General features: G+C 40.3%; 1 protein-coding gene across 1 annotated transcript; it reads left to right on the top strand.

The window, feature by feature from the left end:
• The first annotated feature begins 2,292 nt into the window (after positions 1 to 2,292).
• Positions 2,293 to 8,711, top strand: LOC123725433 (B-cell receptor CD22-like). Its single transcript, XM_045690916.1, has 8 exons — positions 2,293 to 2,444; positions 3,042 to 3,119; positions 5,729 to 5,944; positions 6,122 to 6,385; positions 6,552 to 6,642; positions 6,748 to 6,802; positions 6,886 to 7,121; positions 8,152 to 8,711. Exons 2-8 carry the CDS (start codon positions 3,065 to 3,067, stop codon positions 8,216 to 8,218), a joined length of 984 nt encoding a protein of 327 aa, XP_045546872.1. The 5' UTR covers positions 2,293 to 2,444; positions 3,042 to 3,064; the 3' UTR covers positions 8,219 to 8,711.
• The last annotated feature ends 3,564 nt before the right edge of the window (positions 8,712 to 12,275 follow it).

Here is a 12,275-nt window from a genome sequence, read left to right as displayed (position 1 = left end):
GTGGGACAAACATCAACTTAAATATGACCACCAATTAGAGACAACGACAACCGGCTGACTCTAATTGGAGGTCATGCCAAACAAAAACCAACATAGAAATACAAAACTAGAAACTGAACATAGACATACAAAAAACAGATAAACACCCCCTGTCATGCCCTGACCACTCTACCATAGAAAATAACAACTTACTATGGTCAGGACGTGACACAGTGGAATTTTCTATCCCAATGATAATAATTAACAATCAATAAGCCTTGACTAATCCCCAAGGTTTGTAAAACACTGGGTTAAGAATAATTAGTCAAGGACTCAGCTTTCTGCAAAAGGTTCGTACAGTTTATTCAGAGAACGTTCTGAAGTACATTACACAAAGTTGTTCATTTTATGCTCACTCCCCGCTTACGCACATACCTACACACAAACAATAGATATCCTACGCACATACATACACACGAACACTAGGTGAATTGTATCCCTCCCCGGACTTCTCACCACTGTTAATCACTACCCAGCGCTGCCTGTTCCTTTCCCCCGAGATTAGGGGGACCTTGAAGGTTACTCCCTGTTTTCTCCTAAGTCTCTCCAGGTCAGGTCAAACACATGTCTACAGTTCCCTTAGGCCCACTAACACACACACACACACACACATTTCCCTTCCTCCCGGGTCTTCTACTAGACCTTATGGGACTTACATTCAGTACTTTAATTATTCATTACACATGCTACATAACTATTAATTACTAATCAGTTACGTTTCAGGGATGGATTCTTTATTCATTTACCTTTATTATATAATTCCTTTATCATGCAGTAATGTTGAGATACCAGTAGGGAGAGCTCTAGTCTAGAGCACACTTCAGCAGCACTTTGATGCAGCTGATGAGGAGTGTAAATTGAATGGGTTTGAAGAATAGAAGGAAAATCTAATGAAAGGCGTAGACCTTACCATGAAATGCTTACTTACAAGTCCATGGAACTGGCCAACTGTTAGCAGCATACCACCCTGCATCGCACTGCTAGCTTGCTTCTGAAGCTAAGCAGCGTTCACCCTGGTCAGTTCCTGGATGGGAGACCAGAAGCTACTGGAAGTGGTGTTGGAGAGCCAGAAGGAGGCACTCTTTCCTCTGGTCTAAAAATATACATCCCAATGCCCCATGGCAGTGATTGGGGACATTGCCCTGTACAGGGTGGGATGGGATGTTAAACAGGTGTCCTGACTCTCTGTGGTCACTAAAAATCCCATGGCACTTATTGCAAGAGTAGGGGTGTTAACCCTGAGGTCCACTGCTAAAATTCACAATCTGGCCCTCATGCCACCTAATCATCCCCAGATTTGAATTGGTTCATTCATCCCCCTTTTAAATATTCCCCAGATTGTTGCTGTAAATGAGAATGTGTTCTCAGTCAACCTACCTGGTAAAATAAGGCTTAGATAAATAATAATAAATATATAGAACTTTGACCTGTTCCATGTAGAACTGAGAGGGGCAAGGCAACACATTTTAAGATATGATAAACATTCCAAATAGTAGGCTATAGTAAACACATTCTAAGATATTCTAAACATTCCAAATAGTAGGTTATAGTAAACACATTCTAAGATAGTATAATCATTATAAATAGTAGGCTATAGTAAACACATTCTAATATATTATAAACATTCCAAATAGTAGGCTAATTTAAACACATTCTAAGATATTATAAACATTCTAAATAGTAGGCTATAGTGAACACATTCTAAGATATTCTAAACATTCCAAATAGTAGACTATAGTAAACACATTCTAAGATATTATAAACATTCTAAATAGTAGACTATAGTAAACACATTCTAAGATATTATAAACATTCTAAATAGTAGGCTATAGTAAACACATTCTAAGATATTATAAACATTCTAAATAGTAGACTATAGTAAACACATTCTAAGATATTATAAACATTCTAAATAGTAGGCTATAGTAAACACATTCTAAGATATTATAAACATTCTAAATAGTAGACTATAGTAAACACATTCTAAGATATTATAAACATTCCAAATAGTAGAATATAGTAAACACATTCTAAGATATTATAAACATTCTAAATAGTAGACTATAGTAAACACATTCTATGACATTATAAACATTCCAAATAGTAGACTATAGTAAACACATTCTAATATATTATAAACATTCCAAATAGTAGACTATAGTAAACACATTCTAAGATATTATAAACATTCCAAATAGCAGGCTATAGTAAACACTATTCTGATGTGCTGGTCTGGTCCTCATGCATGTTAATGTCTTAAAGAGGAAGGAAAGGACAGTTCTGCATCAGCTACTTGTGTTCTGACTACTATAAATATGTACCAACCACAGAACTGACACTTACTAGCAGTTCCCACTCACTACCAGTCAGTTGACTCACTGTACAAGACCTCTCCCCTTCAGTCTGTAAGTACTCTTGATATCTTGAAATATAGTTGTTTGTTTTTAGCCATAAGTCATGTACTCAAGGGTCTCAGACTTGGAGTGCAGATCTAGGATCAGGTCCTGCTGGTCCATATAAATATGATCTAAATGGGAAACTAATCCTAGATCCTACTCTGAGATACTTTGTGAATACAGACACTATCATATAATGATGATATAAAAGGTATGTGTGACTTGTTGTTTAGCATCACAGCTTGGGGATAGGAGCTATCATTCAACCTGGTGGTAACTGCTTTGCTCAAATTGGCAGATTTTTCCGCCTTGCCAGGTCGGGGATTTGAACCAGCGATGTTTCAGTTCCTGGCCCAATGCTCTTACCCACAATGCTACCTGCCGATACCACTGACACAGACCATATTACCAAACTATTATGATGATGTTATTTACACACCATCCACTCAAGGCTGTGATGATGATGTGTTGTTATACTGCATCCCAAATGACACCATATTCCCTATAGAGTGCACTACTTTTGACTAGAGCCCTACCTGCTGCCCCTGATAGTATGTATGTAGTTATTCACCAGCTATAGAGTGAGTTGTTGGTTATGTTTCTAAGACTGCAGGGTGGGAGATGCAACAATGGCCTTGAGAACAGCAGGAAGTGTGTTGGTGGTCTTTCTCTGGTCTGTAGCAGGTATGGTCTCATTCTTATCTTTTAGTTGCTCTGTTTAATAATCTACAGACATTTCTAAAAGGATAAGAATCATAATGTTATTCTGCTGTGTTCTGTTAGGAGTCTCCACTTCACTTTAAATAGTTATCTTCCACACCTCACTGAGTGATGCTTATCTCTGGTTTCCATTCACACTCAAATCAGGAACTATGGCAACAAAGTGTGGACAAACCCTACCTTCAGTGTGAGCAAATAGACCTTGTCTTCATTCTGATACCATTGTGTTATGTGACTGTGTTTCAGTGGTACTGGGTCAGTATGGCTGGAGTGTGACTTACACCACTCAGAGTATCTGTACCTTGAAGGGGTCAACAGTGGAGCTGTCCTGCTCTATCAGATATCCCAGTGGTACAGTCACATCAACCGTCTGGTTCACTAAATGGGGGACTGGTGTAGAACCTGAAGATCTAGGTCAGAACCCAGAGTATGCAGGTCGTCTGGAGTATCATGGGGATAAGAAGAATGGTCACAACCTGAGAATCACAGACCTGAGAGAGAAAGACTCAGCTACGTACAAGTTCAGATTTATAACAGATCAGACTGGAGGGAAATATACTGGAAGTCCTGGAGTCACTCTGTCTGTAACAGGTACAGTAACATTCTATATACTGGTGATCCTGGAGTCACTCTGTCTATCACAGTTACAGTAACATTCTATATACTGGTGATCCTGGAGTCTCTCTGTCTGTCATAGGTACAGTAACATTCTATATACTGGTGATCCTGGAGTCACTCTGTCTGTCACAGGTACAGTAACATTCTATATACTGGTGATCCTGGAGTCTCTCTGTCTGTCACAGGTACAGTAACATTCTATATACTGGTGATCCTGGAGTCACTCTGTCTGTCACAGGTGCAGTAACATTCTATATACTGGTGATCCTGGAGTCACTGTCTGTCACAGGTACAGTAACATTCTATATACTGGTGATCCTGGAGTCTCTCTGTCTGTCACAGGTACAGTAACATTCTATATACTGGTGATCCTGGAGTCACTCTGTCTGTCACAGGTACAGTAACATTCTATATACTGGTGATCCTGGAGTCACTCTGTCTGTAACAGGTACAGTAACATTCTATATACTGGTGATCCTGGAGTCTCTCTGTCTGTAACAGGTACAGTAACATTCTATATACTGGTGATCCTGGAGTCTCTCTGTCTGTAACAGGTACAGTAACATTCTATATACTGGTGATCCTGGAGTCTCTCTGTCTGTAACAGGTACAGTAACATTCTATATACTGGTGATCCTGGAGTCTCTCTGTCTATCACAGGTACAGTAACATTCTATATACTGGTGATCCTGGAGTCTCTCTGTCTATCACAGGTACAGTAACATTCTATATACTGGTGATCCTGGAGTCTCTCTGTCTGTCACAGGTACAGTAACATTCTATATACTGGTGATGCTGGAGTCTCTCTGTCTGTTACAGGTACAGTAACATTCTATATACTGGTGATCCTGGAGTCACTCTGTCTTTCACAGGTACAGTAACATTCTATATACTGGTGATCCTGGAGTCACTGTCTGTAACAGGTACAGTAACATTCTATATACTGGTGATCCTGGAGTCACTGTCTGTAACAGGTACAGTTACATGCTTTATACTGCTAGTCTGTTGAATTAATATCTACTCTCCATTTCGGTCTAGAAATTGGAGTTGTATATATGAAACAGATTGAAGAATGAAATGAGTATGAGAATGTCTTGCATCATGTGATTAAACTATGAACAGGTGATTCAGGGTTTTAATGTTGTGATCTACTCCAGCTCTGCAGGTGATGGTGACTCCACCACGGTGGGCAACGTCAAAGACACTGACCTGTATCACCACCTGTACTCTGACTGGTAACCCCACCTACATCTGGTACAAGAATGGACAACATCTAGATGAGAGCACCTCCCCCCAGTACAAAGACCTTGTCTCCAGTAACTATGACGACAGTTACTCCTGTGCTGTAAAAGGCCATGAGGATCTCCACTCTCCTGCAGTGTGTGAGTGTTTCTTTAATTAACAATACCGTACAACCTCTGTGTGTGTTGGTTTCACTATGTAATATTAGAACTGTTATCATTTCTAGAAAGAACTGAGAATATAATCCAGTTGTCCTCTTGTTATGTCACTGTGTTTCAGGTGTTCAGTATCAGAGCTGCAGCAGAGTAACTTACACCAAGAGGAGAATCTGTGTCTTGAAGGGGTCAACAGTGGACATATCCTGTACTTATGTTGGTTATTATTCCACCACATCAACATTCTGGTTTAGTCGACCCCTGAAGACCTAACCAGAGACCCAGGGTATACAGGTCGTGTGAAGTACACTGGACCATACAGAGGTCCCTCCATCCTGAGAATCACAGATCTGAGAGAGGAGGACTCAGCTGAGTATCGCTTCACTTTTAAAACATACAACTTTGAATGGGGTCATAGTTTCCCAGGAACAACTCTGTCTGTCACAGGTAATACTACACTGTATGATACAACTGTAAATCATATTGAATTACAGGAGAAAATAAATGAACCATCCTGTTAACACAGAGGTGTATGTGGTTTTATACATATTGTTTCAGGTCTGCAGGTGAAGGTGACTCCTGCTGCAGAGGGACAGAAGACACTGACCTGTATCACCACCTGTACTCTGACTGACAACCCCACCTACATCTGGTACAAGAATGGACAGAATGTACAAGATAACTCCTCCCCCATGTACTCCATCAGCAGTGAGGATGCAGACAGCTACTACTGTGCTGTAAAAGGCCAAGAGGATCTCAGCTCTCCTGCAGTGTGTGAGTACAGTGCAACAAAATAGTACAGTATTCTATTTGATTTGATTTCTACTTAGCAAGTATCATGCACTCAGGCAAAATAGACATGCCTTACTTTGTCAATAATTTTACAACAAAAATATATCTTTTACTTATTGTTAATACTACTTTGACAAAATGTTTGGTATTTTACATCAGATAAACCAAAGAAGACCTCAGTGTCAGTCAGTCCCTCTGGTGAAATAGTGGAGGACAGTTCAGTGACTCTGACCTGCAGCAGTGATGCCAACCCACCTGTGGACAAATACACCTGGTACTTTCAAAATGAGACTTTTCTAAATGGATTTGGACAGATGTACAACATAAGTAAGTTCAAGTCTAAGGACAATGGACATTACCACTGTGAGGCCTGGAATGGAAGAGGATCTAGGAACTCTACAGCTCTGATGATCATTTTACCAGGTGAACTTTCATCTTCAATATTTCAATACAAAATGACATTTAAATCTAATATTAATAATTATACATTGGCTTATCAGACTTTGTTTTAGAATTATATATACTTTGAGATTAGATCAGTTAACAAATATTGTACTATTGTACTCATATCATCTATATTTTCATTTAGGGAAACAAACCTCAGTTCTGAATGCAGCTGTAGGAATCATAGTGGTTGTTCTGGTTCTCATCCTCTGTCTCTCTGGCTTCATGTGGTTCAGGTGAGTGATTCTTTTAAAGATTATTTCACTCTAACTCTTTTTTATTAGTTTAATTTGTTCATTGATTCATTCAACAATAAATGCATTCATTAATGTGCAAACCAGGAAGAAGTCCTCCATATCCAGCTCTGACACAAGAGACATATCAGAGAATGTACAGGTGAGTCTGTTACAATCAGATTATTTGTATTGCTTTGTGGAACATTTCTACTCATTATGTTGTCTGTCCTCTCTTCCCATCAGGGAGACTCTAGTCCCATGTATGAAAATGTCTCAAGCATGGCCATGGCCCCTACTGCAGCAAAGACAGCAACCACCGTCATCCAGGATGATGTTCACTATGCCAGCGTCCACTTCTCTCGCTTCAAAAACCAGGAAGTGCCTCTGTACTCCACCGTCCAGCTGTCTCAACCCCAGAAACAGGACGAGGATGTCCAGTACGATGCTGTAAAATTCAACCTCTCCAGTGCTGCCAACCGGTGAGCATATTCTGCCATTGAAATAACATAGACTCAATTCTAGAGCATTGTGAATACACCGCATTACAGGAGAAGTTGGCTTTTTTACAACCAAATTTCTATTTTGTATCTAAATGCCATGTTTTAGAAAGGTCCAGAAAAACTTTTTTGTGATTTCACTTGTTTTAGAGAAACTTACCCCAACCAGCAATTCACTTCCTCATCCTCATTGTGCAGTACGGAGGCTCTGAAAAAACATGAACAAATGCTCCAAAAACACCCAAATACTGTCTTTTAGAAACAGAAAGCTCTCAGTATAGTGATGCAGGTCTTTAGATGTAACAGTTGTACACATTAAATTGTGTCATTCCAAACGTTATCCACAACGTTATATTGCATTTTGTGTGACTCGTGCTGTTTCCCCGTCCAACTGTTCTATTCTCTGGTGTATCATGCTGCTAGAACGGACGAGAGGCATCGTTCAAGTCTCAACAACATGGAACATAACGTTGCGGATAAAGTTCTGAATGACACAATTTCACTTGTACAACATCTAAAGACATGCACCACTCACTATAGACTATGTATAGCTTTTTTGTTTCTTAAAGGATGTTTTGGGGTGTTTTTGGAGCCCACTTACTGAACAACAACGATGAGGAATTGAATCGCTGGTTGGAGATAGTTTCTCACAAACGAGTGAAATCGCAAAAAATATTGTGACCCTTCTATAACATATATTTTACATATACTTTTTTTTTTTGATTTGGTTGTAAAGAAGCTAAATTCTTGTTTACAGCTCATTCATATGCTGCTGCTTATTGGACAAGAAGACCATGATGTCATTAACAAGCAAAATAGTTTACCCCCAGTGGCCACTAGTGATGTCATTTCCTTCTAAATGAAATCATTTCTGAAACTACATACACAGTGGTTCAAATGGAACCCTATCCCATAATGCTTACTTTTCACCGAACCATATAGGCCGGAAAGAGAATAAGAAGGTTTTTTTGGGGATGCAGATTCTGTTTAATTTCTGTTTCTCTCTCTTCAGACCCACAGCAGCACAAGCAGCTGAGGAGGACTCCTCTGTTCTCTACAGTACAGTCAACAAACCCTGAACCAAGAAGAGCTGAACATTACAAACCCAGAACCAAGAAGACCTGAACACAACAAGTTTGACAGAAACCCTGTATATCTGGACCTGTATAGTCAAACTAAGTGTTATGATAAGATATGCCATTTAGAAAATGCTTTTATCCAAAGCTACTTATAATTATGTGTGAATACATTTTTTCATGCCTGTGGCCCCATTGGGAATGGAAACCATGGAGCCACACAGGACTACTGTATTCAAACGTAGTTGGAGTGCTGATCTAGGGTCGGTTTTGTCTTATAAACAATGCTGTATTTGTCATCTTGCTCAGTTGTGCACCGTGGCCTCCCACTACTCTTTCTATTCTGGTTAGAGCCAGTTTGCACTGTTCTGTGAAAGGAGTAGTACACAGCATTGGACGAGATCTTCAGTTTCTTGGCAATTTCTCGCATGGAATAGCCTTCATTTCTCAGAACAAGAATAGACTGATGAGTTTCAGAAGAATGTCCTTTGTTTCTGGCCATTTTAAGCCTGTAATAGAACTCACAAATGCTGATGCTCCAGATACTCAACTAGTCTAAAGAAGGACAGTTTTATTGCTTCTTTAATCAGAACAACAGTTTTCAGCTGTGCTACTAATTGCAAAAGGGTTTTCTAATGATCAATTAGCCTAAACTTGGATTAGCTAACACAACGTGCCATTGGAACACATGACTGATGGTTGCGATAATGGGCCTCTGTACACTTATGTAGATATTCCATAACAAAATCTGCCGTTTCCAGCTACAATAGTCATTTACAAAATGAACAATGTCTACACTGTATTTCTGATCAATTTGATGTTATTTTAATGGACAAAAAATGTGCTTTTCTTTCAAAAACAAGGACATTTCTAAGTGTCCCCAAACTTTTTGAACGGTAGTGTGTATATGTATATATTATTCTTATTTAAAAATATATACACTTATAATAAAACTTATGTTACATAGTACTGTACAATGATACAGAAAATATACAGTGCATTCAGAAAAGTCTTTAGACCCCTTGACTTTTTCCACATTTTGTTACGTTACAGCCTTATTCTAAAATGGATTAAATAAAAACAAATCCTCATTAATCTACACACAATGCACCATAATGACAAATCAAAAACAGTTTTACATTTTTGTCAAATGTATTAAATATAAAAAACAAATACCTAATTTACATAAGTACTCAGGCCCTTTGCTATGAGACTCGAAATTGAGCTCAGGTGCATCCTGTTTCCATTGATCATCCTTGAGATGTTTCTACAACTTGATTGGAGTCCACCTGTGGTAAATCCAATTGATTGGACATGATTTGGAAAGGCCCACACCTGTCTATACGGTCCCACAGTTGACCGTGCATGTCAGAGCAAAAACCATGCCATGAGGTCGAAGGAATTGTGTGTAGAGCTCCGAGACAGGATTGTGTCGAGGCACAGATCTGGAGAAGGGTACCAAACAATTCTGCAGCATTGAAGGTCCACAAGAACACAGTGGCTTCCCTCATTCTTAAATGGAATACGTTTGGAACAACCAAGACTGGTCGCCTGGCCAAACTGAGCAATCAGGGAAGAAGGGCTTTGGTCAGGGAGGTGCTGAAGAACCGATGGTCACTCTGACAGAGCTCCAGAGTTCCTCTGTGGAGATGGAAGAAACTTCCAGAAGTACAACCATCTCTGCAGGACTCCACCAATCAGGGCTTTATGATAGAGTTTCCAGATGGAAGCCACTCCTCAGCAAAAGGCACATAACAGCTTGGAGTTTGCCAAAAAGGCACCTAAAGGACTCTCAGACCATGAGAAACAAGATTCTCAGGTCTGATGAAACCAAGATTGAACTTTTTGGCTTGAATGCCAAGCGTCACGTCTGGAGGAAACCTGGCACCATCCCTACGGTGAAGCATGGTGGTGGCAGCATCATGCTGTTGGTATGTTTTTCAGCAGCAGAGACTGGGAGACTAGTTAGGATCGAGAGAAAGATGAACGGAGCAAAGTACTGAGAAATTCTTGATGAAACACTGCTCCAGAGCGCTCAGGACATGACTGGCGCAATGGTTCACCTTCCAACAGGATAACGAGCCTAAGCACACAGCCAAGACAACGCAGGAGTGGCTTAGGGACAAATCTCAATGTCCTTGAATGGCCCACCCGCTCTGGACCTGAACCTGATCAAACATCTTTGGAGATACCTGAAAATAGCTGTGCAGCGACGCTCCCCAACCAACCTCACAGAGATTGAGACGATCTGCAGAGACGATTGGGAGAAACTCCCCAAATACAGGTGCCAAGCTTGTAGCATCTTACCCCAAAAGACTCAAGGCTGTAATCACTACCAAAGGTGCTTGAACAATGTACTGAATAAAGGGTCTGAATACTTGTGTAAATGTGATATTTCCGTTTTATGCTTTGTCATTATAGGGTATTGTGTGTAGATTGATGAGGAAAAAAACAATTTCATCCATTTTTAGAATAAGGCTGTAACATAACAAAATGTGGAAAAAGCCAAGGGGTCTGAATACTTTCCGAATGCACTGTATATACAGTACCAGTCAAAAGTTTGGACACAGCTACTCATTCAAGTGTTTTTCTTTATGTTTACTATTTTCTACATTGTAGAATAATAGTGAAGACATAAAAACTATGAAATAACACATATGGAATCATGTAGTAACAAAAAATAGTGTTAAACCAATCAAAATATATTTTAAATTTGAGATTCTTCAAAGTAGCTACCCTTTGCCTTGATGACAGCTTTGCAGACTCTTGGCATTCTCTCAACCAGCTTCACCTGCAATGCTTTTCCAACAGTCTTGAAGGAGTTCCCACAAATGCTGAGCATTCGTTGGCTGCTTTTCCTACACTCTGCGGTCCAACTCATCCCAAACCATCTCAATTGGGTTGAGGTCGGGGTGATTGTGGAGGCCAGGTCATCTGATGCAGCACTCCATCACTCTCCTTCTTGGTCAAATAGCCCTTACACAGCCTGGAGGTGTGTTGGGTCATTGTCCTGTTGAAAAACAAATGATAGTCCCACTAAGCGCAAACCAGATGGGATGGCGTATCGCTGCAGAACGCATATATTTTTTATGTTACATAAAATCGAACTTGTTAGATTTTATATTAAGGCTAAGAACATTATAAATATGTTTTAATTACTTATTGATGTTTGCTCTCAGGAACAATACATTTATTATATTCTGTTTATATTATATTCTATTACATTCTACAGTACTGTACTATTCAACAGTATACCGTACTGTACTATTGCATTCTACAGTCCTGTACTATTCTATTACAGTATACAGTCCTGTACTATTCTATTACATTCTACAGTCCTGTATTATTCTATTACATTCTACAGTACTGTACTATTCTATTACATTATACAGTACTGTACTATTGTCACGACTTCCACCGAAGTCGTTTCCTCTCCTTGGTGTTCGGCGGTCGGCGTCACCAGTCTTCTAGCCATCGTCGATCCATTTTTCATTTTTCATTTGTTTTGTCTTGTTTTCTTACACACCTTGTTTCCATTTCCCTCATTAATTGTTGTGTATTTAACCCTCTGCTCCCCCCATGTCCTTGTGTGGAATTGTTTGTTTGTAAGTGCTTGTACTCTATGTTACTGGTGCACGTCGGGTTTTGTACCCGTGTAGGTTATTTTTGTATTGCCGTGGGTTTTGTATTAAACTGCTCCGGCTATTACCTATTTCTGCTCTCCTGCGTCTGACTTCACTGCCACCAGTTCCGCAACCCTTACAGAATTCCACACCCACCATATGGAGTCAGCAGGAGCAGGTGCCCCTGGTATAGGGGTCGAGGAGCGCGTCCTGGAGCAAGAGGCGATGATCCACCATCTCGGCGCTGCCATGGACCGCGTTGTCCAAATCATGGACCGCTGGGAGAGACAGGAAGTTCCTCCAGCGCTTCCCCCAGCACAACAGGGGCCTCCACTACTCACTCCCCCTGCTCCCGGTTCCAGTGGGATTCGCCTCACCCTCCCTAGGGAGTACGATGGGACGGCTGCCCGCTGCCAGGGGTTCCTACTGCAGTTGGA

The sequence above is a fragment of the Salmo salar genome, chromosome ssa12, assembly GCF_905237065.1.
Source record: "Salmo salar chromosome ssa12, Ssal_v3.1, whole genome shotgun sequence".
Lineage (NCBI taxonomy): Eukaryota > Metazoa > Chordata > Actinopteri > Salmoniformes > Salmonidae > Salmo > Salmo salar.
This window is presented reverse-complemented; position numbering and strand designations above follow the sequence as displayed.